The sequence below is a fragment of the Topomyia yanbarensis genome, chromosome 3 (assembly GCF_030247195.1).
Source record: "Topomyia yanbarensis strain Yona2022 chromosome 3, ASM3024719v1, whole genome shotgun sequence".
Taxonomy (NCBI): Eukaryota; Metazoa; Arthropoda; class Insecta; order Diptera; family Culicidae; genus Topomyia; species Topomyia yanbarensis.
The window spans coordinates 270,755,391-270,782,335 of NC_080672.1; the positions used below are offsets into that span (position 1 = coordinate 270,755,391).

At 38.1% G+C, this 26,945-nt stretch overlaps 1 protein-coding gene and 1 long non-coding RNA gene across 2 annotated transcripts in view; one reads left to right on the forward strand and one right to left on the reverse strand.

Moving 5' to 3' along the window:
• The first annotated feature begins 3,572 nt into the window (after positions 1-3,572).
• LOC131690213 (uncharacterized) overlaps positions 3,573-26,945 on the forward strand; it is a 43,117-nt gene continuing 19,744 nt past the window's right edge. Inside the window, exon 1 of the mRNA XM_058975796.1 lies at positions 3,573-3,853. Within this exon, the coding sequence (XP_058831779.1) occupies positions 3,715-3,853 (139 nt within the window). The 5' untranslated portion in view covers positions 3,573-3,714. The remainder of the gene's footprint in view (positions 3,854-26,945) is intronic.
• LOC131690214 (uncharacterized) lies at positions 4,642-11,201 on the reverse strand. Its single transcript, XR_009305534.1, has 3 exons — positions 10,938-11,201; positions 10,771-10,876; positions 4,642-5,136 (listed from the first exon to the last, which is right to left on the reverse strand). It is a non-coding gene; the product is annotated as an uncharacterized LOC131690214 (long non-coding RNA).

Sequence of the window (26,945 nt, forward strand, 5' to 3'; positions counted from 1 at the left end):
TCGGCAATGCGGAACGCGTTAAAAAATTTTGAGATTTCCGATTCTCTCTCCCTTCGTAATCGCATACGGTGTGATGCGGAACGAGTTGTGTGGGTCTGTATCTTTTTAACGAGAGCGTAAACCTCCGACGATGTATAAGGAAACAAATTCATGTACGCTCATGGCGGTGAGCGAGTTTTCCGCACCTTGCTTCTAACACTTTCGTCCCAACTAGTTTCTGTAGCCAAAATAATTATATAGGAGCTACTTAAAATGTTCTTATGAATTTCATTCATTTTAGATGCACTTTTCATTCTATTAAAATTTTGACAATAAATTAAAATTTCTTCTGACGACTCTACTTGAGGAGTCGAGATTACCTCTTTTTGTTGTCGTTCAAATGGTGTCGAATCTTGGCAAACTGCGGTGTCCTCGTCGTTTCCTTCTTCTAGGGAATGCGTCAATGTCGTCGAAAACACGAATGTTGAGAATGGCACGCCTTACACAAAACTGTTGACGAGCACTCCGATGTTGGGTGCATTTGCAGCGTCGACCGTGGTAAATCATCCACTGGATAGTGATTCAATGTCGGTCCTCTTTGAAACTGAATTGTTGGCCTATAGTTCGTGGGGGGGGGGGTCCTGAGAAATGATCCTATGCAGCCGCAAGAAGCACTCTATCCGGTGGCAGGAAACTATTGTTGTAGTGACTACTCGTATGGATTTTATTATGGTGGGTGCTGCTGGCCCTAAATGTGATTCTGCGATTGGTATTACTGGTATGGTTACTATTAACTGGCTGTCGTGAGTGGCGCGCCGCTGCGAGTTGCTCTTGATCAGGTCGAAGAAAATTTGTAGTGCTTTTGTTTTTTTCATTAACGTTATTATTATTATTTCGTCTCGATCTTTTTTTACGCCTTCTAGCCTTTTCGGCCTGTTTTTGCTGGTTCAGGTTTCTTAATTTGCGTGCATCGTAATCGCTCCCGTCTTCTTTCCATACTTTCCTTGAACCCAAAAAGCGCCAACCTGAGTTATCGATATTTTTGTCGTTATTTAATTCGGCTTCCAAACTGGGGCATGAATCAAGTGATGATGTAGCGTTTTGACTTGTCGTTATGTTTGACGAAAGCGCCTTAAGTTCGTCGAGAATATCAATAGTTAGTGCAGAATTTGTAAAGTTTTGACTGGTGGATATGTTCGCTGACAGAGACTTAAGCTTGTCAAGAATATCAATTCCCAGCGTCGGGTTTGACGTCATAGTAATACTAGCCGCTGTGTCCAAAGACAGTTGATTAAGCTGGCTTATTTCATCATTCATGGTGCGCAGTTCAGCTGATAGCTCTGACGTTACCATTTTCAGCGTGCTATAGACATTATTTTTCGTTGTCGTCATTGCTGTATCGAATAGCGAGGTAATGTGATTTTTAATGGCAACAACACTTCCAGTCAAACTGCTGTTTTTATTTATTGCTATCAATTCATGTTTTATTGTTGTAAGCAAAATTTCTAGGCCATCGATCGCTTCGTGAACTATGTTAGGCTTCTCCAGGTGAAACGCGAGCCGGTGCATTACTTCCGTATTGGCTTGCAGTTGTGTTTCTAGAAGTTGTTGTTGTTCAATAAGCCCTTTGAACTCAATCTTGGCCTGCATCAATTCTGGACATGATTCACAGCACGGTAATAGATACGAGTTAATGTCCACCCTCTTGTCCTTCTTCCACAGTGATCCCCTCGTAACAGTCACTCCAATGCAAGCGGCCTGTCCAATACACGATTTAATGTTGTTACCACCACTAAAACCGCCTCAAAACACCACCACCTGTCATACAAGTACATTATCTGCTTGTTGAAATCATTGTATGAAATGATATTTGCGTTTAAAATTGAAATTTTGAAAGAAATGAGAAAAATTTGGGGTATGTAATGCCCGGAACATGACCGGGGTATTGACGTAAGACAATTATTTTGTGTGAAAGTTTTCTGTACAACCTTAAAAGATCTTGACTAAAACGTACATTCCTTAACTTTTATCGACATAAATTTACCGCAAACTACTAACTCTTATTGAGTATTGATAGATGCTTATTGACCTGTATTCAATGCGGAGAACTCGATAATAAAATTGTTTTACTTAATAGATTAACGAACGGGATCCCCAGGAAAATTTCGCTGAGCCCGGTGAATCGAACTTAATGCGTAAAATTTAGCCATTCGAAAGAGATACAAGCAGAATTTTAAGAATATGATCATCGCGGTTATGTCCCGGACATTACCCGCCCCGTGATTCATTTCTGTACGCTAGAAAAAAGATTCCGATGGTTGTTTCGAGAGATTTTAACATTGATATTTCAAAGCAAGAAAATATGAAATTTGTTCACTTCATGAATGAATGTCTCAACGAGCATAGAATCCAGCGCATCCCCTATCAACCTTTATATAATATTCTTTTCAAACCACCATAATTATTATAAAGAATAACTTGAAACATTCCCACATATTTCATTGATTATCATACGATTTGAATTACAAGTCAAACGAGTAGTCACGACACTCCGGTTATGTCCTAGACGTTACCCACCCATCTTTTTATTATTCATCGTGAACCGTGAAGTATTTTATATGTGCCTATAAAACCACTTCAGCCCAAAATATCGTCAGCCATGCTCACACATGTATACACTTGCAGTTCAGGAAGCATACTTATTGCCAGAACAACCATCAAATGCGTGATATAAATGCAAGTTGAAAGTGCAAGTTTAAATCCTAAATATGCTTTTCAGGATTTTATACACTTTGAAGAGTTTATCGCACTTTGATCGCTTTTTATATACTAATATCTTCTCACATAGGTTGTGTTAGTGCAATTCGAAAGAGAATTCAGTTTTCAAAAGTGCCTAATGTCTAATAGATGGCAAATTGTTTTCAGATAACATCGTCAAGCGATTCTCATGTCGTGATGTTATTGGCACATCTTAGTCTGTTGAAAGCTGTGTGCTTTGAAGTCAAAGAGAAGATCATTTTGCTCAATAAGATAAGAGACGGTATCACTTCTTTGTTAATGTGTTTACGAAACCTGCTGTTAGTATCCTTATTAGTTACTGTCTCGCTCGGATCATAGCAAAGAAGGATGCCTTAAATTACACATATTTACTTTTGGTTTACCATCGGAGGTTAAAAGATAGTAAATAAGCTTTCACCCTGTTTGCTTCGGGGAACTTCTACTTAATTCGAGTACTGGAACAAACCCACTGCAGTTTTGAAATAGAGTTTATTAGATGGGGCGAAGTTTTGGTACAATCAGCGAATCACATCTGTGCAGGTTCAATAATGGGAAACCAAATGCATCTTTTTTTGCAGTGGTTTGCTGTTGTCGGCCAACTGAGATCCGATTTTCAAAAAGTAGTAGACATCTAATTTCTGATAAATTATATTTTATCAAAATTACATCAAAATTGTTTCGCCACGAATCGCTTTAATTCATAACCAACGGGAAGTGGTTAACCGCAGAGTTGAAAATATGCATAGCAAAAACACAGCAGGTGTGCATGAGCCGTAACGGAGGCGCCAGAAGTGATTAAAATGATTGTTTTTAGTCACCTCTCAGCATGCAGTGCACGTCATTTTATCACTGCACGTGTGACAGTAAAGTTGTGTCTCGTTTCGTCATTGTTAGTGCGAGAATGTGAATTTTACTGTATAATAAAAACGTTAACGGTCACTGTGAGTGCTAGGAAAAATGTTTACAACCAAAAGGATGCTGCAATTGTTGACGGCTTTTGGAACATGGTCGTCGCTCTACGTTGGTGCAGCTGAAGAAGTGCGGAGGACAAGAGCTCTTACTAGTTTTGCTAGTACTACAGCCAGGGATCGGAGATGTAAGTTCGCGAATTGTTGTACACGGAAACGCTCGCGATCGCATAGCAACTAAATTACTAGTCGAATTTCTGAAATCGATTAGTTAAAATTTGGTACAGCTAAACGATTGTTGATTTTTCTAAACTGTCATTTTTGTTTTTGCTTTAAAACAAAAGTTGGCAGAAACAACCAATTTTCTAGTTAAAAAATGATGCTGTCAGTCAGTTAACGCTCAATTTCAACGCAAAGATTTAGTTCGATCAACTATAGTCATTATTAATTCAAATAGGTTGTGAATTGAAATTAAAAATAGCTTTGGCTGTTTCAACTATGTGAATGATACATTTAGCTAGATCAACTAAAGTTATTGCAGAAACAAAAAAAATGTTGATTAAAATTTAAAGAATCTTTAGTAGTTTCAGCAGTGGAAATAATAAATTTAGCTGTATCAACAGAAATCATTGACGATTCAAAACACTGTATATTGAAACTTGAAATACCTTTGGCAGTTTCAACTATGTGAATGATATATTTAGCTAAAGTCATTGTTGAAACAAAAAGCTTGTTGCTTAAAATTCAAAGTAACTTTAGTTGTTTCAACTGTATACCTAATAAATTTAGCTGGATCAACCAAAACCATTTCTGATTTGAAAAGTTTGTGAATTGAACTTAAAAGCAGTTTTAGTTGCTTCAACAAAAAAAAATCTCAACCAAACTGATTTTGGAATATTTCTCAAAATAAAAAAAATCAAAAGCATTGCATATGCATATTTTAATATATTATATTAGTAATAAAACATGTAAATAATTTCATTTAGCTGGATGGGTGATTGCTGCACTGAAAGTGATCAAATTTATCACTAGGAAAAGAAATTTTTCGCTGGCCTTGGCAACCGTTTCATCGGGGAATAAATCCACGGCCGCCCGGCATGTTTTATTATTCATTTTGCACAGCCGTTTAACCGAATCATCCTGTTGAACTTGCATATTATAGTAGCGGTATCCATCATGAACTAGCGCCTCAAAACCTTTGGTGTTTTTAACAATACGACAAGCACCCGCAGCCTGTTGCTCAGTGGTGATATTTGGGCACGAAGCAGGCACAGAATAGCTGATTGAATTCTGACTACGTACTGGCGTTATCTTGGGTTACCTTATCGACTTCATCAGCCGCATACTCTTCCGCGACGGGTGCCACCGTTTTTCCATGAACATGATCGGCTCCCATATGATGGACAAATCCATCGGCGTTAAGAATAACTTTCATCTTACATATGCCACTCAAAGACCACAGCATCATTTCCTGTAAATGAATTTGAATGAAAATGTCACTAGAATTTAGAACTATTTTTCAACTTCGAGCTATTAGCTTTCTGATTTTTCGATAACGGTTTACTGTGGAAGTAGTGTAGATTGGCCTTCTTGTAGTAAATCGTTAGTAAATATCGTAAAAATATCGATCGTGAACCGATCAAAGGGCCTAGGCCGCATTGACATCGACCCGAGAAAAACAGCTTCGAAAATTTGCTTTAGAAAATTAAATCCTATTTTAACAGCGTTAATATGTCGAGATTCTAAATGTATTAAAGAACTTAAACCAATATCAATTTTCAGGAGAACAAATGAAATGTTTAATATAATGACAGTTTCTGAAATAAAATAGAAAAAACCTGTTTTAATCCACCTAGCGGTGCAATTGTGCCTTTCTCATTTCTCTAAACTATGGCACGGAGGCTTTTTATGTTCAACATAATTGTGGAAATGTCCATTACATTCTTAGTACACTTTGCACTTATACACAATGGCATGCCAGCCACGAACTTGATGAGCTACGTGTCGACGGTGAAACACTTGAAACAAAAAAATATCATACTCCATTAGTCTAATCAGCATTAGATCAATGTTATCTGCTTGCTAACTCATTTTGTCATGCGGGGATGGGTATGTGAGGAGGGCGAAAGTCCCATGAACGAACGACTCCCCAGCTTAAATTGGTATGCTTTGTAATATAGTGGTGGTTTAAAGATGATGGGGTTGAAAAGGAGGGGTATGAGGTGGTGGTCTGAGGGGTGATTTAAGGAGATTTTTAAAGGAGGGGAGTGAACAGTAGAGGGGGGGTGTGTAACACCTCTCCGTAAACCATCAACTACGCCCCTGTTAAAATCCAGAAACCTTATGCGAGTCGAAAAAAAAATTTGGCCGGGATTAGGTTGACGTTTTTCAGAGTGATTGCATAACCTTTCTATATGAGAAAGGCAAAAATGTGCAAAATCCAAAAAAGTGAATCTTCGTCAAATTTTTTTCGTGTTTGCATCAAATCTCGACGTTTTATGCACCTTGAATACATTTAGCATCAAAAATAAAAATTCTATTTTTGATTTTTCCTATAGTTTTTATGAGAAATTTCTGTGTGGCCGCACTCTGAAACCCGTAATTCCGGAACCAGAATTCCGATCGATCCAAAATTCAATAGCAGCCGATGGGAAGGTTGCACCTTTCATTTGAGACTAAGTTTGGGCAAATCGGTCCAGCCATCTCTGAGAAAAATGAGTGACATTATTTGACACATACGCACATACATACACACACACACACATACACACACACATACACACATACACACACATACAGACTTTTTCCGATCTCGACTAACTGAGTCGAATGGGATATGACACTCGGCCCTCCGGGCCGGGATTAGGTTGACGTTTTTCAGAGTGATTGCATAACCTTTCTATATGAGAAAGGCAAAAATATATATTTCGCCGAGTGTGTTTATGAAATGTTGGTTACGCCATTTTCAAGTTGCCCCCTTGTTTTGACCAAAGACGATGTTTTAAATATAAAGACACGCGAAGAGAAAAACAGTAAATTTGGCTGCACGGTTTTCCAAGTTATTTTGTCTGACTTGAAGTTTTGATGAAAGCTTGGCGAATTCCTTCTTTGAAGTATTTAGTAAAATACAGTCGTGATTCGCTGGTTGAACACTTTAAATGGACCGCTTTTTAGTTGGACGTCCGCTAGTTGGATCATTGTCCAACTAAAAAGCATCTGAACGTCAGAATCTCATGTCAAATTTACTTTGACAATCTATCTAACAATCTTTTTCACTACTAATGTCTTCTTTGAAGAGTTTTTGACATTTGTCAGTCGGTCCAACTAGCGAATCAAATTCGTTGGTTGGACAGAGGCTGTGACCCAACCAGCGAATCACGACTGTATTCGATCATGCAACGCAGAAACGCAGTGATTTCCCTAATAAAAAACAAAATTATACATGAACTTTAGTCCATATAGTGCAACGATTCCATATATTATTTGTATGCTACCCTGAACAGGTCTTTAGGTTCTTGAATCATACAATGTTTATTAGAGTTACGTTACTAAGCCTGTCTACATGTTTTTCGTTGCACTTTTGGTTTGTTGGTGACATTTCAAGCAATTTTGACGTTGTCAAACTGACCCCCATCGAGCGGTGGAACAACGATGTTGCCTATTGTCAAACTCTGTATATGTAGAGATAGGGATATCAGTTGATTCAAAAATAATATTTTTGATGAATGACACGATATTAGGAATCTCGATAAGTTCCAAATTTTCAGATCTTGCATCTACCAGCTATATAAAATAAGGGACTAGATAGTAGATGAATGGCTTTGTAATTTTTGATGTGTTTAAATTTACTCGTATTTTATTTGCATAATCAAGGTTATTTAGCATGTATATAAAGTTTACACACTTCGCATGTAAATATAATAACATGAAATTCTTTTATTTCAATCTTAATACTCCCCACGCATTACATTGTTTACATTACTCGTTTGGAAACGAGGGATTGCCCTTTCTATGGTCATTCTCAGGGATAGACCTTTCGAACTTCAAATTATGGTCTTGTCAAACTGCAAATGACGTGAGAACCCAAAATGATACCAAATAAGGTATAGGTATACGTAAAGTTTTGATTTTACGATTGACAAGATCGATATACTGCTTCACATCTTAAAGAAGAGATCATTAAAAACGAAACTAATTAAAACATAATGCTTCGAATATAGAAACTAGTCCTTTCAGGCTTTTTGAGGTTCTCAAGGCGTATATTATCGTACACACATGCATACTATGCAGATTATCTTGAATCTGTTTTGTGTTTGTCAAATCTGCCACTCTTCGCTTTCTGGTCCGGGCACGCTCTTTTTCCATTTGAGGCAGACCGCAGACCCTTGTTTGAAATAGAGCACTCCAGTTAGAGTGTGGCCATCAGCAAGAAGAAGACATGACGTATCCAAACGAGCATAAAACTTGACATAAACAAAATAGAAATACGTCAAATTTAATGCTCGTTTGGATATGCCATGTGTTTTCTTCTTCCTCATGGCCACACTTTAACTGGAGTGCTCTAGTTTGGAACCGTTGTTTTGGGTTCGATTGAAACTTTTGGCTTCAGTTCTCGCGCATCTCTATAAGCATCATTTTTGACAAAAATTTTCCTCTCGGGGAATTAAAAGGGGCCCTTACACGAGCAATTAAATTGCACTTTCCATATACCTCCAAAAAGAACATGTTATGTGACTCCATGCTCGATTTGCTCCAGCATTTGACATCTTAAATTGGCTCCGCTCAGTGTCTTCGCCTAACTATGAATATAGTATCTATAACGTACACTTTGGGAAAACCGTGCAGCCAAATTCACGGTTTTTCTCTCCGCGTGTCTTTGCATTTCAAACATCGTCTTTAGTTTTTGTTTACAGTTACAGAAATTGATTATTGTTATGAAAAGAGCTGTCTGTTTTTTTAATTTGAAAATGTTTATATTCACATTCGTCCCAGGTACGGTTTCGTAGTTTACACAAATTAAGCGCTTTTTAAATAACTAAATAATATTCTGTTAGACGATATTGTCGAATGTGCCTGAATTGAGGTATGTACGTCCTTTCAACCGCAGCTAATTGCCTTATTTTAATAATAATATATTTTGCGTTGTCTCTCCTGTTTCATGTTTACGATGCAGATGAAAAAAGACGATGCACTGCCACGAAATACGTGCCGAAATTGTGCAGAATACATAATTATAGCCTACCATATACAAAAGTCGGGATTTCGACCAAACTAGATCGATATTCAAGCATGAAGTAAATTTGAGCAGCAGAGAAGTAGAACCATTTTTTGGAGTAACCAACATTCACGAAACAGATAACCCAGCGGAATATGCATCCCTGATAAACATCGTATGATTTAAGAGCCTAACTACCTGTACAGGGTATCATCCAAACAATATGAGGAATCGTTGCACTATATGAGTTATAGTTCGTGTATATTTTTTTCTATTATGGATTCCTTCTTTTGAATGCATATGACAAAATTCTGTTGGAGGATGTCAAGGGACTAATTGTGGACGCCAATAATGGTTTAGTGAACGAATTTCACTGCGAAGATCATTACCAAAGTATTTAAATGACGACCATATTATAACCATAATTCCAGTCAAGAACGCTCATGATGCGATACCGTTCAAATGTCCCGTATGCCATAGATTCTTCTCCAATCAGCAACTTTTGAAAGAACACCACCGAACTGCAATTCGAAAGTATTTTTGTCGACAATGTGGTAAAGGATTCATGACACAAGCGAACTTAGAGAATCATTTAAAATGCCATGTATCCTCACGAAAAACCAGAAGGTGCTGCGGTCGTCGTAGAGATTTTAAAGATGATTCGGAACGTGTATTGCATTTTAATGAAATGCACAAATAGAAACAGACGTTCGATCCTATCAAATCGTCCGAAAGCAACATCTGCTTTCGATGATATCCTACTCGACAGTCCCTTACAAACCTCTAGCGAATGATTCAACAGCATCAATGCTCCCACTACGGCGATTTTTTTTACGCAAAAACTTGTCATGCAAATGAAAAAAAGATAAGAAGAAGCGTTGTTGCGGGTGTCGCTTAGAACTCTTCGAATGTAAAATCTGCAGTAGATGTTTTCCTTCTAAGTTAACTCTATGCAAGTATCAGCAAAATAAGTCAGGAAAATCTCTACTTTTGTGAAATTTGCGGTCGATCTTTCAATCGCGCTTATAATAAAGTGATCCACGAAACGATTCCAATGAAATGCGCTAGTCGTGCCACATCTGTTCACGCCGATTCAAAAACAAACTCTACCTCAAAAATCACTAAGATGCACGCAACTAGTGAAACGCGAATCTTTTCCTGTGACGAATGCGATAAATGTTTCCGAACGAAGGACCTGCTGAACACTCATGTCATCAGTCATAGTGCGGAACGGAAGGATGCGTGCCAGTTCTGTTCTGCGACGTTTAAGCGAGTCCATCAGTATTTAAAGATTACACTAAAGTATGTACTTTACACGAGAGAAGGCATTCACTTGCACGACTTACACCATCTGTTCCAAAAGGTACGTTCAATCGGCCGATTCGAAGTGACAGACTATTGCCCGGGTCGGTTTCAGACGGTTTTTACTATATGAAGCATGTCAAGGCATGAAGATGCCGTAGGCGTTGGCTTTATGTGTGACTCATATGGGAAGCATTTTTTTCAAAAAATCCGTGGTAAAAATATAAAAATAACGCGCAACGTCAAGATTGTCTATGTTAACAATAACTTGTGAGGTGCCACCTTATTGAAACCCGGTAGATGAAAGGGAAAACAGGCATTTTCACCAACCAGAGATAATTAACATTTTTAACACTTGTTTTTAATAATAAATCTAATTGTGCATACTCCGGTTATTCGAGGAAAACTCAGCACCGGTCAAATTTCGAACTATCTGGCAATGGCAAATATCGTGACAATGATAATCAAGTTATTAATTCAATGTTTTACTGCTTGTGCGAAAGGTCTAAAGAACCATAAGGCTATTGAAATATCGTCAGTTTTAGGTAAAATTACACAAAGAATAAATAACACGGAAACGATACTCACTACAATATCACACTTCATAATTAGACGATGATTTGGTGGTGCCTTTAGAGATACAGGCACTCAAAAACTGTCGCCCACAATTCATATTTTTCTACAACCAAGTATCCTGAAATAACTGTAATAAGTAAATTCAGTGACCAATATTCAGTAATCAAATGAAAACAAACCTACAGCACCAGCTATCACTTTCTAATAGCGATCAAATAAGTTTGGATAAATTGTAAGAACGAAACTATTAGTTGATTGTATTGGTTTTCTTGGTAAAATTAACGATTCTATAATCATAAATAGAAATTAGCAGCAGAGCGGATTTCTTTCTTTCCGTGAACAAATATTCACCTCTACCTCTGAAATGCAGCTATTTAGATTAAACGAAACATTATTTTCAATCACTTAAATCTTACACGTCTTATAAATCCAATTTAATAAATGGTAGCAGTTTTTACATTTTAATTTTCAAATGACAAATATTGTGAACTAGCTGAAGTGTAGTTTTCAACTCACAAATTAGTTGAATGCGCATTGATATTTTTGTTTTCCTTTATGCTGTCTTTATTCTCAGTCAACTGACAGCTATCAGAAACAACAATATTTTTCAGCAAATTAGTAATAAAAATTTGAACAAACACGTTAGTTGTAACAACAATTTTTAGTTAAATCAGCCAAAACGAAAATCAACAATTGCAATATCTTAATTTTGTGATTGACGGGTTCTCCGTGTATCAATTGCCGGTGGGTGTTGTTCAGTTGGACTTGACTTAGGATTCGAATCGAATTGGGGAGCAGCGCATTTTGTTCGCACACACTAAGAGTGTGTTCCCAAGTAACAATTGAAGTTTTAATGCGCGTTTCCAGTGCAATCTAAGTTAAGCGACAATAAAACTACTATAAAACCTCAATTTTTGCTAGGGTTGTCATAGTCTAGCTTCGTGATTGTAGAGGACGATCGGTTATTTTGTATGTATGGGAGCGTACTTCCACTGAAGGTGCAATTAAAAGTGGTGAAATTAAGCCTTTCTCTATTATAAACATTATAAGCATTCGTGAAAAAAGAGCATGAGTATGAGTATGATGTAGTTGTTACTCCGTGATTGACCAGAACAAACTAAATTGCACAGATAATCAACGAATGGGGCCTGGGAGTTGCTATCCATCCTCAATGTGCACGTTTCGAGAGTTTCATACTTTGAAATTCCAATAACGGCGCCGGCCACGTCCTTACAGTCATCGGGGGAGAAAAGAAATGTTTTTCTAACAAACGTTATGGAAACCGTGTATACCTCTACATCTCCACATTTGCCACCGGAAGGAGCTTTTATTAGTAGGATGGGGTAAAGAGTTAGACAAATCTGAATTCACCTTGATGAGTGGTACGATCTTTGCAACTATCAGTAGTATTATTAAGTGTATATTTGTTACTCTGGGCAGCTGGCTGCCGACAATTGATTTATTGTATATTAAATTAATTTTGAAAAGATCGGTTCGTAAAAAAGCAACTGCAGCTCGGGACAGCCGATAGCTGGGAGTGTTGCATATGTTTAGTTGAATAAATCGGTAGGTGAACGATTTTATTATTTATTGCTCCTTCATTTCGGCGAAACACGACAATCCAAAAATAATGAAATATACTTAAAGCGATTACTTTAAGTGTCTAGAGACATTTGTCGGTATATCTATGTAATTAAAGGGTTCGTAATACACGCATTATTTATTGTGTATAAATTTTGGTATTTTTGTATTGGCATCTTTCTCAGCGGATGATTGATTCTTATGTTGTATTTATTCGCGCGCGTTGTTATGTTATCTAAGGGGCATTTTAAACGGTATAAAATAAGCTCTACCGACATACTTGAAATGACTACCTTTGGGTGCCGATTATACAACTGGTGATGTGTGCGCAGGTTTTACGCTAATTACTAGAACAAGATTGAAAACAATAAGAACGAAAATCTAACTTGTTGCTTTTTGCGGCATTTAAAATTATATGCGACAAAATATGTGCAATTCTGGATATAACAAAATAAAGACTGCTTAATTATTTGGAATATAATCAGATAGGCAAAATTTAAGGCATCACCGGCGTGGTTCATTTTCAAAGATAGCGCTGCTCTTTATATCTTTAGTGATTGGGGACGCGGACGAAAATAGCTGACTAACAGAACCAGTTGGAGACTTAGTTTGACCATCATGATCTGCTGGTGGAAGAAGATGTATTGCTTGCACCTCGAATAGGAAGGATTCTTTATGCCCATAGGATCTAAACGCCTAAAATTGTTCCCTATTTTTTAAACGGCCCCGGTAATATTAAATTGAAAAAGTAAGGATGTGAAATTAGTCCCAAAAAGTCGATGCTTGTCAAAAACAAAAAAAAGAGATGGCATAAAATCTCGATGTTACATGCATTTTAAAGATATTTGGCATCAAAAATACAAATTAGATTTCTGAAGAAGTACTTTCAAAAAAAAAGTTTCAGGCTTACATGACAATTTCATATGCGACCGGACGATTTAGTCTATATTTACTGAACCGTATAACCGATCCGTATGACATTTTATAGCAGTATTAAATGGGAATAACTTCCCTTTCATTTGAGACTTATTTTGTGAAAATCGGCCCAACCATCTTCGAGAAACTGATGTGAGTTTGTTAATTTGGTAAGATGGCCACTTTTTCCAGGTACCAACGGCACCGTCTATGATGGTCAACGTGGTCAACGAGACGCCGGTTGGCAGTGACCTAGAACTACAAATTTTTTGGCTCCCATTTTAGCATATTTTTTTTTCAAATTTATTCATCGCAGTATCGATTTCAGTCATCGAAGATTATTTGGTAGCAAGTTCGGATGAATGGTTCGACATAATCGCTCTCACAGAGACGTGGCTTAGCGATAGCACTCTGTCAGTGCAAGCATTTGGTGCCAACTACGATGTTTTCCGAACTGATCGCAGCTCACGCAACAGTCTCAAGACTACCGGCGGCGGGGTACTTGTGGCTATCCATCGTCGATTGAAAGCGCGACTGATTGACGATACTTTGGGGGTCTGTGTCGAGCAGGTGTGGGTGCGAATCAAACTGGCTGGCTACGCACTTTTTCTTTGCGTGGTTTATCTTCCACCGGACCGCACTCGCGATTCGACATTGATTGATTCACATACTGAGTCACTGGAACGGATTTCCGCTCAAGCAAGCCCGGTTGATGAGATCCTGATTGTTGGTGATTTCAATTTCTCCGGATTAAAATGGCGCTCTGCTTCTGACGGATTTATGTTCGCTGATCCCGAACTGTCATCTTTTCATGCTGGTATCACCAGTTTGCTTGACTGCTACAGTATAAATCTGCTGCGCCAAACGAATAATGTGGTGAACGAGAACAACAGAATCCTTGATCTCTGTTTTTCGAGCAAATCTGACTACGCGCCAAAAGTTACCGCTGTACCATTCCGCCTGGTAAAGACTGTTAGACACCACCCTCCCCTGCATATATTGCTTGAAGCGATTCGAGTGAAGCATGACTGCAATGCTTCTGACACCGTCAGCTATAATTTTAGAAAAGCCAACTATAATAGCATTATTGACTTCCTGTCGAATATCCACTGGACTGAAATTCTCGACAATGATGATGCCAACGTTGCAGTGCAGACCTTCTCCAATGTTATGAGCTATGCTATCGATCGCTATGTACCCAAAAGAAGTGGCCTTCAATCTAAGCACCCAGCGTGGCACACTGCCGAGCTGAGACGGTTAAAAGCGACTAAAAGAGCCGCTCTGAAGAAGTACTCCAAGTTTGGGGACTACGTGCTGCGACAACACTACGTTCATGTTAACCAAGTCTATAAAAAGATATCGAAGCGTTGCCATGCCGATTACTTGCGAAACGTGCAACGTAAGTTGAAGTCCGAACCTAAAACATTCTGGAAGCATGTAAACGAGCAAAGAAATAAATCCGGGTTGCCTTCAACCATGAGCTATGGAGGACGTTATCTACACGGACCTTTCAGCTGCTTTTGACAAGATAAATCACGCAATTGCATTGGCAAAATTGGATAGACTTGGCTTTGGTACTAATATTCTCCGTTGGATGCAATCGTATCTCAGTGATCGTGGTATAGCAGTCAAGATAGGTGATTGTGTATCCGAAGAGTTCTTTGCTTCATCTGGTATTCCGCAAGGCAGCCATCTCGGTCCATTGATTTTTCTTCTGTATTTCAACGACGTTAACTTTTGTTTAGAAGGACCACGGTTGTCTTTCGCCGACGACCTCAAGTTATATCATAGAATCCGGAATACTGATGATGCAGCTTTCCTTCAACGCCAACTGGAAACCTTTGCGGAATGGTGCGAGATCAACCGAATGACCCTAAACCCCAAGAAATGTACGGTCATTACGTTCTCGAGGAAAAAAACGCCAATTCGATTCGATTACTGTCTAGCTGAATCCACAATTGACAGAGCGAATTGCGTCAAAGATCTCGGAGTTTTTCTCGATGAACAACTGACGTTTAAACAGCATATCAGCTATATTATCGCAAGGGCATCACGCTGTTTGGGGTTCATAATGAGAATATCTAAGCACTTTTCAGATATTTACTGCTTGAAATCTCTCTACTGCTCATTCGTTCGATCAACTCTGGAATATTGTTCAGTTGTGTGGAACCCTCATTATCTCAACGGTGTCCATCGAATTAAGACAGTACAGCGCAGATTTGTTCGGTTTGCCCTTCGTCGATTGCCTTGGAGCAACCCTCACCAGCTGCCAAGTTATGAAAGCCGGGGTTTGCTTATTGGACTCGATACATTGCAAGTGCGACGGGATCTATTCCGTGCTATGACGATTTCGGATATTTTGCAAGATCGAATTGACTGCCCCGAGCTTCTCAGTGCGATAAACATGAACGTTCGCCCTCGCGCCCTTCGCAATAATTTATTCCTCCGATTACCTCTTCGCCGGACTAACTATGGAGTAAACGGTGCCATCATTGGTTTGCAGCGGACCTTCAACAGAATGTCATCCGAGTTCGATCTTCACATTCCACGTAGCAAATTACAATTTGACTTTTTAAATAGATTAAGAAATTATCATTAGGACCACACTGTGTCTGTTGACATTAATTAATTAAAAATTTGAATTGAAATGAGACCGCACTCCACAACCCGTTACGCCGGAATCGAAAGTCAGATCGGGATGACATTTGATAGCAGTTTAAGGGAATGCAACACCCTTTATTTGAGACTAATAATGGTCAAATCGGGCTACCCATCTCAGTGTAAACGATATGACTGTTATTTTGAATTTGGATACTTCCTGTCGGAACTGTCGATAAAGGCCAATGTGCCCGAAGGAAACGACAATGCGGGCTGACCGCATTTCTTGAACTATATATCCGATCCATACAAAATTCAATTACACTCTTTGGAGATATGCCATCCATTGGATAATCAGTTTGTGAAAGTCGGCGTAGTCATCTCCGAAGAACCGATGTGATTTTAATTCTGGAATTTGCCCCGAACCTGGAACCTCCGAAAGTATCAATGGTTGACAAATTAGTGAAATAATCTTTGATTGACCATCAGTGATCAAAATCTACAAATCTTAGTAATTTGATGTCTATTTCAATTGATTTTATACCTTTGGGGTATCATGATTGTACCAGTTTATTTATATTCCTATGTGACCGCAGCAAGTAACCCATAACTCCGGAACCAATAGTTAGATCTGAAAGGAATTTAATAAAGAGTAGTTTTGTACCTTTCATTTGAAAGCAATTTTGTGAAAATCGTTCAAGAATTCGCTGAGAGATAGGTGTGACATTGGTTTAGGAACTTGACAACTTCCCCGGAGCTTCAAGAACCGTCATAGGTGACCAATGTGGTCAAAGTGATTTTGATTGACTAACAGTGATCTAGAAATACAAACCTCACTAATGTTGCTCCCCTTTAAGGGTGTTGTGCAACATTTTGTCATCATGGTGGTCCCAGTTGGTATGGCAATTTATTGTGTAACCGCACTCTTCAACTCGTAACTCCGGAACCGGAAATCCGATCGATGAAAAATTCAATGGCAGTTTATGGGAAAGTTATACCAACAGATGGAGATGGCTTTTGGTCACGGTTTTAGCAAATATTATTTTATTTTGTCTATCACCTACATTTCAAAGGTCTACGCCTTCATCTTCAGGGCAAAAAACGGTTACAATAATATCTTAGTCAAGTGATTTTGAACATGGAATCTCAAAGCACAACACGCTACTCTACAATAAAGGAACCCCGCGCACATCGATGGCAGACTGAGCAATACTTATTAGATTATTTCACTAATTTGTCCACCATTTATTTCTCAGTCTGCTAGTGATGTGCGCGGGGTTCCTTTATTGTAGAGTAGCGTGTTGTGTTTTGAGATTCCATGTTCAAAATCACTTGACTAAGATATTATTGTAACCGTTTTTTGCCCTGAAGATGAAGGCGTAGGCGATAGACAAAATAAAATAATATTTGCTAAAACCGTGACCAAAAGCCATCTCCATCTGTTGAAAACAAAGTGGTCGTTCTTCCAGTTAGCGAAAGTTATACCGTTCAATTGAAACTTGCACAAATCAACGCACTCCCGTCCGCAAAAAAATTAGTCGCATTATTTGATACACATTTGCATAGAAGTAATGGTGAAGGGGTAATCGCTACTGCGCCGTGGTTACGATAAACGTGAAGAACGCGTTCTACAGTACCAATTAGTTGGCTATCGCTGTAGCGCTGCATTAAATGCGGGTTCGGACTGTTAACACTAGAACTGTTCAGGGGAGTTGAGATCGTAGGTTTTGCAGATGACGTTATTCTGACGATAACCGGCGAGACCCCCCAGGGAGTGGAGATGTTGACGGCAAAGACAATAGGCTTCATGTTAACCTGGATGGCTAAAGCTGGTCAGCAACCGTAAAAAAAATCAGCACGTCGTTATCAGCGTTGGGGGCATTCAATACCATCGATGCGTGTGCTGAAGCATCGGGGTGTGATGATCGACTATTGGTTAAATTACAACAGCCATGTCAGCTATGTACGAGAGAAGTTTGCGAGGATAGCCAACAAATTAGTAAGAATCATGCCGAACATCGAAGCAGCCAGATGCAACACGAAACGTCCCCTGGCGAGTGTTTCACTCTACATAGCGTACCGGCATGGCCATGTATTGAAAGTGGAACCGGACGAAGTTGACAAGCACGTTTCGCCCAATGGCTGTTGGTGTCTTCAGCGCGTACAGAATGATACATGTTGAGAAGAATTCGACGCAGCACCGGGTTCGAGTCATCGGGGCGGATATCGGTTTCGGGAAAATTGCTCCGTCGGGGAACTATCAGTCGAAGTAGGGTTGAGTTCACCGCCGGGGACAATCCGAGTAGATAGTGATAAGGCTGGGAGCTGAATGATTCACTGAAACAGGAGCTAATTGGCTCAGGCAAACGGGAGCTAATCAGCCTACTGAGGCAAGAGCTAAATGGCGACGTAATAGATTGAGATGAAAAGCAAGAGAAGAGTTGAGAGCTAAAGCTGGCTTAAAGGTCGAACCATTTTATGGATCAAGTGAGGCTCGGAGATAGCTGCGGAAAACTCGTGAGCAAAAAAGAAGTGCGAAACATGGAGTGTTTTAGTGGTTAAGCACGAACGTGAGTCATGAGTTCCACACAAGTTCAATACACTACGTGCCAGGCTTTTAAAGTTTTTCAAACCAGATTATAAAATAGGAAAAAATACACACACAAATAGAATAAAAGACTCTGTCTTCCAGGCTTCGGTTAAAAAGACGAAATTCCGAGCGATTGCAAAACATTCCTACATAAGAAAGGTTCACAGAATTTTTTATGTGATCGCTTTCTTGAACTCATAGCTCTGGAAACGTAACTCCGAACCAAATGAAATTCGATACTAGTTAGTAAGGATAGTATACGTTTTATTTGAGACTAAGGTAGTAAAAATCGAGTCAGCCATTCGGGAGAAATAGATATTTACTTAATTCAGAGACATTGCCAAGGTGCCAGTTTATATGTGAATTCTATGTGTGAGCGCACTCTTCAACCCGTAACTCTGGAGCTAGAGCTTTGATCCAAATAAAATTCAATAGCCGCCTAGGGTGATGTTACATCATTCATTTGAGTATAACTTTGTAAAAACGGCATACTCAATTCTAAGAAAAGTGAAAGACAATTTTTAGGCACATATATACATACATATACAATTACACACATATGCATAAACACAGACATTCTCCGATCACGACGAACTGAGTCGAATGGTATATGAGGCTAGGCCCTGTGGGCCTCGGTTAAGAAGTCGGGTTTCAGAGTAATTGTATAGTCTTCCTTTATATGAGAAAGGCAAAAAGCTTAAGAGAATTTCATGTGCAACCGCACTCTTTAGCTCATAACTCCGGAATTAGAACTATTTGTTTATGAAGTTTATAAAAATCTTAGAGTTGATACTTTTGTAGTGTTCCTACAATTTGAACTTTGATTTTATTCATCGAATGTAACAATAGTTCTACAATATCCCCAATAGTAACGACGAATTGAACGTTTAAATTATAGAAGAACAATATCCAGTACTGTAACCATATGTGATATTGCACATGTTGATGGTCATGTTAATGGTTCGAATGTTAAACAAACAAATCTGAAATGGTTTCGCTTATTAGGGGGTTATATACAACGTTGGAGCTAAAAAAATATATAAAAAAAAACTTTTTTAATCCACCTAGCGGTGCAATTGTGCCTTTCTCAACCATGAACACGAGAATTTTTGCGTTGTTTATCTTCATTAAAAGCTTTCAAATGTATATATTACATTTTTATTATACGCGACATGACTATATATGACTATATATAGCAAAAAGGAAATCAAAAAAAAATTGGAAGCAGCCACGGTAATATTAAATTGAAAAACCTGTTTTAATCCACCTAGCGTGCCTTTCTCATTTCTCTAAACTATGGTTCGGAGGCTGTTTATGTTCAAAATAATTGTGGAAATGATTATTACATTCGTAGTACACTTTGCACTTATACACAATGGCTTGCCAGCCACGAACTTGATGAGCTATGTGTCGACGGTGAAACACTTGAAAGAAAAAAATATCATACTTCATTAGCCTAATCAGCATTAGATGAATGTTATCTGTTTGCTAACTCATTTTGTCATGCGGGGGTGGGTGTGTGGGGAGGGCGAAAGTCCCACGAACAAACGACTCCCCAGCTTAATTTGGTATTCTTTGTGATATAGTGGTGGTTTAAAGAGTTTAAAGGTTGAGAGGGAGGGGTATGAGGGCAGGATAGGGTGGTGGTCTGCGGGGTGATGTAAGGGGATTTTAAAGGGAGGGGAGTGAACCATATAAGCGATCCGTACAAAATTTTATAGACATCTGTGGAGATATTATAGCTATCATTTGGGACTAAGTGTGAGAAAATCGGCTCAACCAATTCCGGGAAACTGATGTGAGTTCGTTAATTTTGAAAGATGGCCGCTTTTCGGTCAGTTCCGGAACCGTCTATGGTGGTCAATGTAGTCAACGAAAGTTTGGTTGGCCGTCGGTGACCTAGAACTGCAAATTTAAGTTGATTGAGAGACATTTTAGCGACATTTTTACCTGTTTTGCTTTCATCGGAGTATCGGTTTGAATCGCAATTTGCTATGTGATCGCACGCCACAACCCGTAGCTCCAGAACCGGAAGCCGGATCGGGATGAAATTTAATAGCCATTTACGGGGGCGCAATACCTTTCATTTGAGACTAATGGTTGAATCGGTCCAGACATCTCTGAGAAACCGATGTGACTGTTTTTCTGAATTTGGATACTTCCGCCGGGGCTTTCGGAACCGATGATGGTGGCCAATGTGGCCAAAGAGATTTTGAATGGATGTTAGTGACCTAATACTACAAATCGAATGCTCATATTTTGTTTCATTTTTCACCATTATACATTCATTGCAGAATTTATTAAAATCGACATTTTCTGCGTGATCGTACTCATCACCCGGTAATTCCGGAACCGGATCCATTAGAAATTCAATAGCAGCCTATGGGAGCGTTGTACCTTTCATTTGAGACTAAGTTTGTCAAAATCGGTTCAACCATCTCTGAGAAAAATGAGTTACATTTTTGGTCACATACACACACAGACGCACATACATACACACACATAAACACGCACATACATTTGCCGAACTCGACGAACTGAATCGAATGGTATATGTTACTCGGCCCTCCGGGCCTCCGTTAAAAAGTCGGTTTTCAGAGCAATTGCAATACCTTTCTATTCAGAAAGGCAAAAAAGGAATTGAATATTCTGAAAGTACATACTTTTGAAAATATCTGTGCGAAACTTCATCCAGATCGGAGCACCAGATTTCAAACTACAGCCGTTCGCAGCACGCAGGTTCTTCGCGAATGAAGTTAACACAAAACTTTAAACGTAATTATCTCGGAACTAAGTTTTTCGAAAAGTACCGTTACGATGAACATGACATCTCAAAAACTATTCATCCGATAATTTTTTTTAATGGTTTGAATTTATATTCTCGTGTACTTGAATGGTTTTTTTTTTCATTCAAAAAATTTCGATTCTTCGCAATGAATTTTTGTTTTAAGTTTTGAACACCAAAAATTTCAATTCTTTGGTCAACATGTTTTTTGCAGGAAATTTTTTTTTATTTGGAAACCGATTCGTTCAAGTACATCACAATACATTTTTCTTCAAAAATATTTTTACTTTTTTGATTTCTGTTGAGCGGTTCGGCTTGGAGAGCGTTCACCGCAAACCTCTGCCAAAAAAAACACGCTTCGGAGGATAGGCCATAACTCCACCAACCTTGAATATTTTTTTTAATTCAACTAATTTTTTCGGAATTCGATAGTACCGCTAAGAAACTGTCTTTTGCTTTTTCAAATAAAATTTGCATAAAACACTTTAAAAAAAGTCACGAACTTTTTTTTACTTTTTCGCCACAACTTTGTATATAACCACTTAATGAAATAGTAAGTAGTCCATCTGTGAAATTGTTGCATTATATTGTAATGTGTTAGGAACCCTTCTCTTGTAAATATTTGAACATAAATTTATTATTTCTATTATAACCATTTTCATAAGTACTCTCTATATTTACAATGTCAGAAAATAGTTCAATCCCAGGTAATACGCAGTTCACTTAATTTGCAAAAATATTTCGGCCAACCTTATATAAATGATAGCAATAAACAAATAAACAAATAAACAAGCAATAGAAATAAAAAGCTTTATGTTCTAAATATTTACACGTTATGTTCTAAATATTTATTTAATTTTACATAATGTCTATTTACTGTTTTGTTCACTAGCGATACCATATCATATTGTTTGTTTTACATTCGAACCATTAACATGGCCATCAACATGAACAATATCACATATGGTAGTGGATAATGTTTTACTATAGTTCAACCATTCAATTTAATTCAATTCATTACTATTGGGTATATTGTAAAACTATTATTATACTAATTGAATAAAATCAAAATTTATATTGTAGGAACATTACAATACCATACATAAGAACATTACATTATGTCTAATAGTATATCTAATATATCCTACAACACAGGTTTATTGTATTAATTTAATTAGCAAGGGACGTGCTACTGCTTTGTTACTGTACAGTATTTGTAACTCTCTTGGTAACAACTACGTTATGGAAAAAGCGCACTTTGCTTGTATGTTGTGCAACATGTTCCTAATTGCAGCAAAATAATGAAAACAATAGCTGTGCCATTTGTCGAGCACTGGGTAGTTGGACAGTTCTGTTTTAGGGAGGAATGGCAAACAAAGAGGCATTTGCAACTTGTTAGACTGTTTGTGCAAGTTAGTAAAGTTTCTGATTAGTTTCACAACTGTTATTGATGTTTAAAAACCCGTGGAAATTCTTTTCAAATATATCCAACAATAAAAAATATTGTGTAGCAGTTGTGCAACATTTAAAACTTTCAACAAGTTGCAATTGCTACTTGGGTGAAAGGTGAAGTATATTTTCCAATATTAAGAGCCATAGTACTCAAGGGAGAGCAAGGAGTTGAAGGAAGAAAGTTTTAGAAAAGCATGGAAAGGGTCCTATGAGCAAGCTTAGAGTTTACCGGCGACTTAACCCTGTGTCTGCTACCGCAGGAGTCAGGATCTTTTGCCATTGGAAATTTCGAATCACCTGAGTCTACGGCCTGTCCGGACAAGCGTAAAGTAACTTGTTACTTCATGCTGTCGGAACCGACTTCGCACACAATTTATGTTATGGTAAAAGCAGAAAAATTGATGAATTAATTAGGTAAAATAATGGTACAATCTAGAGTGCTAGTGTACTACATGATTATTATTTGTCTCTGTTGGACATAAAATTAACAACTCGAATTAATAAATATTTGAACAAGTTCACATCCTCAATGGTAGTTTCAACCATTCAACCAACCAAAATTATCGGTACTAGCTAATTCCGATTTGCCCAGCTCAAGATGGTGGGATGAGCTTACAATAATATGAAGCAAATTGTGTTCGTTGCTCGATGGCCGAAATAGATCAATTGGATAAAGCGGCAGTACCACTGATGTCAACAATCAACTTGACACTTTCCAGATGGCAGGTAATAAAATCCCAAATATTTAATATCGATAGAGTTGAAACCATACGCGAGCATTACAAATGTGATTAAACTATGCGACAAACACCAACATTGTAAGGTTCTTTACTTTTGCCTATCCTTTTGACAGAGTCGATAAAGTAGTTTCTGTACGGATCTACTAAATTGATCATTTTAACTAGATTATGTTTTCACAACAAGTGATATAGTAACCTATGGTTAACATGGTCAGTATAATTATTAAAAACACTATAACTATTTCCAATATTGTTCGTCAAAATCCTACCGTAGATTTATACGTTTTTATTTGTATAGTATTTCGCCAGAAAACTATATTTGAACTATATGAGAAATAGTAGAAGCACGGAACTAAGCGACTATTTGTGGTAATGTACATGTATAGTCCAGGAAAAAAAATCGGAAAAATCGTTGTTTTTGTATTGTAACATAACCTAACGCCATATTCCCCAAATGGTTATCGGACTGAAAACAATGCCCCAAATGACAGAAACAATTTACGGTGTGGCGTGTTTATTGTCGAATCACAATATGGCAAATTATGGAAAAACAATAATAGGAATTATCCATTTATTGTTCTCGTTTAAGGGGTTATATGGTCAAGGCTTCTGTCTGTCACGTTACATTTTTACGCATATTTCATTAGATAAGTCAGCAAAAACGATAAAACCAGATTCTATCCCAACTGCATATGATTAAGGTCACTTAACCGCACATTTTTTCTACAGAAAGTTATTTTCTATCATGAGCGGTTTTCGAGTTATTGTCATTTTAATACGTCTGTCACGTTACGCATTTTTCGCAGTGAGTTTGGAGGTTGCCCGACTAAATTGAAAAAGTTTGTTCCGTTGGCCCCCAAATTCGCATGAGCACAGTTTTAGGTTGAATTTTAGTAAAAGGGCGTATATTTTGTTGAAGAAAAAAATCAAAATATTTCGGAAAAATTTTCTTAAGGGCATTTTGCTTCGAAATTATATTTGGTATTAGTATTGTATGAGAATATTATATTTATGACTGGCAAATACTAAGAAATTTAGAAAAATTACTTGAAGTTAAAAATGCTTCCTTACTAATAACTTCCTAATAATGTAATTACAGTTTCTTCAATTTTTAGGTTTTCGTTAACAAAAAAACCTGTTTTAATCCACCTAGAGGTGCAATCGTGCCTTTCTCATTTCTCCAAACTATGATATAATAGCTGGTTCGTACAATATAACATTATGGAAATCCCTTTCATTCTTATTACACTTGGCAAGTACATATATAAGAGCACCTTTTTGCATTCATCGCGGTATCGGTTTGAACCGGAGTTTTCTATGTGATCGCACTCCACAGTCCGTAACTCCGGAGCCGGAAGTCGGATGGAGATGGAATTTAATATCAGTTTCCGGGGACGCGACACCTTTCATTTGAGACTAAGTTGATCAAATCGGTCTAGCCATTTTCGAGAAACCAATATAACCGTTATTCTGAATTTGGATACTTCAGGATCCGTCGATGGTGGCCAGTGTGACCAAAGAGCCTTTGAATGACTGTTGGGGACCTAGATCTACAAATTCAACAGTTGTGTACATTTTGGAAAAAAAATTTCACCTTTTTACATTCATCGCAAAATTCGTTAGAATCGGGATTTGCTGCGTGATCGTACGTATCACCCTGTAATTCAGGAACCAGAACTCGGATCCACACAAAATTCAACAGCAGCTGATGGACCTTTTATTTAAAATTAAGTTTGTCAAAATCGGTTCAGAAAATTCCGAGAAACCGATGTGGACAAATCAACAAATTTTGTTTTGTAACCATACTCTTCAACTCATAATCCGGATCAAGATGTCGGTTGAAAATGAAATTCAATAGCAACCTATGGGAATATTATACCGTTCATTTGAATCTTAGTTTGTAAAAATCGGTTCAGCCATCTCCGAGAAACCGATGTGTACATTTTGTTAACAAATCCGCACATACACACATACATACATACATACATACATACATACATACATACATACATACATACATACATACGAACATACATACATACATGCACACGTACATACACTCATACATACATACAGATATTTTGCGATCTCGGCGACGCAATACTCAACTGCATATTTTGCGTTCCATTTGAGACTTGGTTTGAGAAAATCGGTTCAGTCATCACCGATGAACCGATGTGACTTTAATTGTGGAATATGCCCGAAATTCCGGACTTCCGGAATCGTCGATAGTGGACAATATATTCAAAGAATGTTTGATTGGCAATCAGTGATCTAGATATGCGATTAGAAGTAATTTGGTGACCATTTCAATAGTTTTTAGTCTCTGAGGTATTACGATTGTACCGATTTATATGGAAAATTCCAGTGTATCCTTACCAACACCCCTGTAACTCCGGAAGCAAGAGTCAGAACCGAATGAAATTCAGCAGCAGTCAATAGTATTACTGTATCTTTCATTTGAAATCAAGTTTGTAAAAATCAGTAGAGAATTCGTTGTGGAATGGGTGTGATATTAGTTTAGGAACTTGGCGGGTTCCCCGGGGGCGTCATGAACCGTCATAGGTGGCCAATGTGGTCAAAGCTGCTTTGATTGATCATTAGTGATCCAGACCCGCGAACTAGAGTAATGTTACATCAATTTTAATATGTTTTACATCATTTGAACATCATGGTGGTACCAGTTTATATGGGAATTTGCTGTGTGACCGCACTCTTCAACCCGTAACTCCGGAACCGGACGTCGGATCAACTAAAAATTCAATAGCAGCTTATGGGAGCGTTATACCTTTCAGATGAAACATAGTTTGCGAAAATCGGTTCAGCCATCTCTGAGAAAATTGTGTGAGTTTAAATGACACACACACACATACACACACACATACATACACACACACATACATACACACACACAGACATTTGCCGATCTCGACGAACTGAATCGAATGGTGTATGCCACTCGGCCCTCCGGGCCTCCGTTAAAATGTCGATTTTTACAGTGTTTGCGTAGCCTTTCTTTATATGAGAAAGGCAAAAACATTGTTTTTGCCTTTCTCATATAAAGAAAGGCTATGCAATCACTGTAAAAATCGACTTTTTAACCGAGGCCCGGAGGGCCGAGTGTCATACACCATTCGATTCAGTTCGTCGAGATCGGCAAATGTCTGTGTGTGTGTGTATGTATGTGTGTGTGTGTGTATGTGTGTGTGTGTCATTTAAACTCACACAATTTTCTCAGAGATGGCTGAACCGATTTTCGCAAACTATGTTTCATCTGAAAGGTATAACGCTCCCATAAGCTGCTATTGAATTTTTAGTTGATCCGACTTCCGGTTCCGGAGTTACGGGTTGAAGAGTGCCGTCACACAGCAAATTCCCATATAAACTGGTACCACCATGATGTTCAAATGATGTAAAACATATTAAAATTGATGTAACATTACTCTAGTTTGCGGGTCTGGATCACTAATGATCAATCAAAGTAGCTTTGACCACATTGGCCACCTATGACGGTTCATGACGCCCC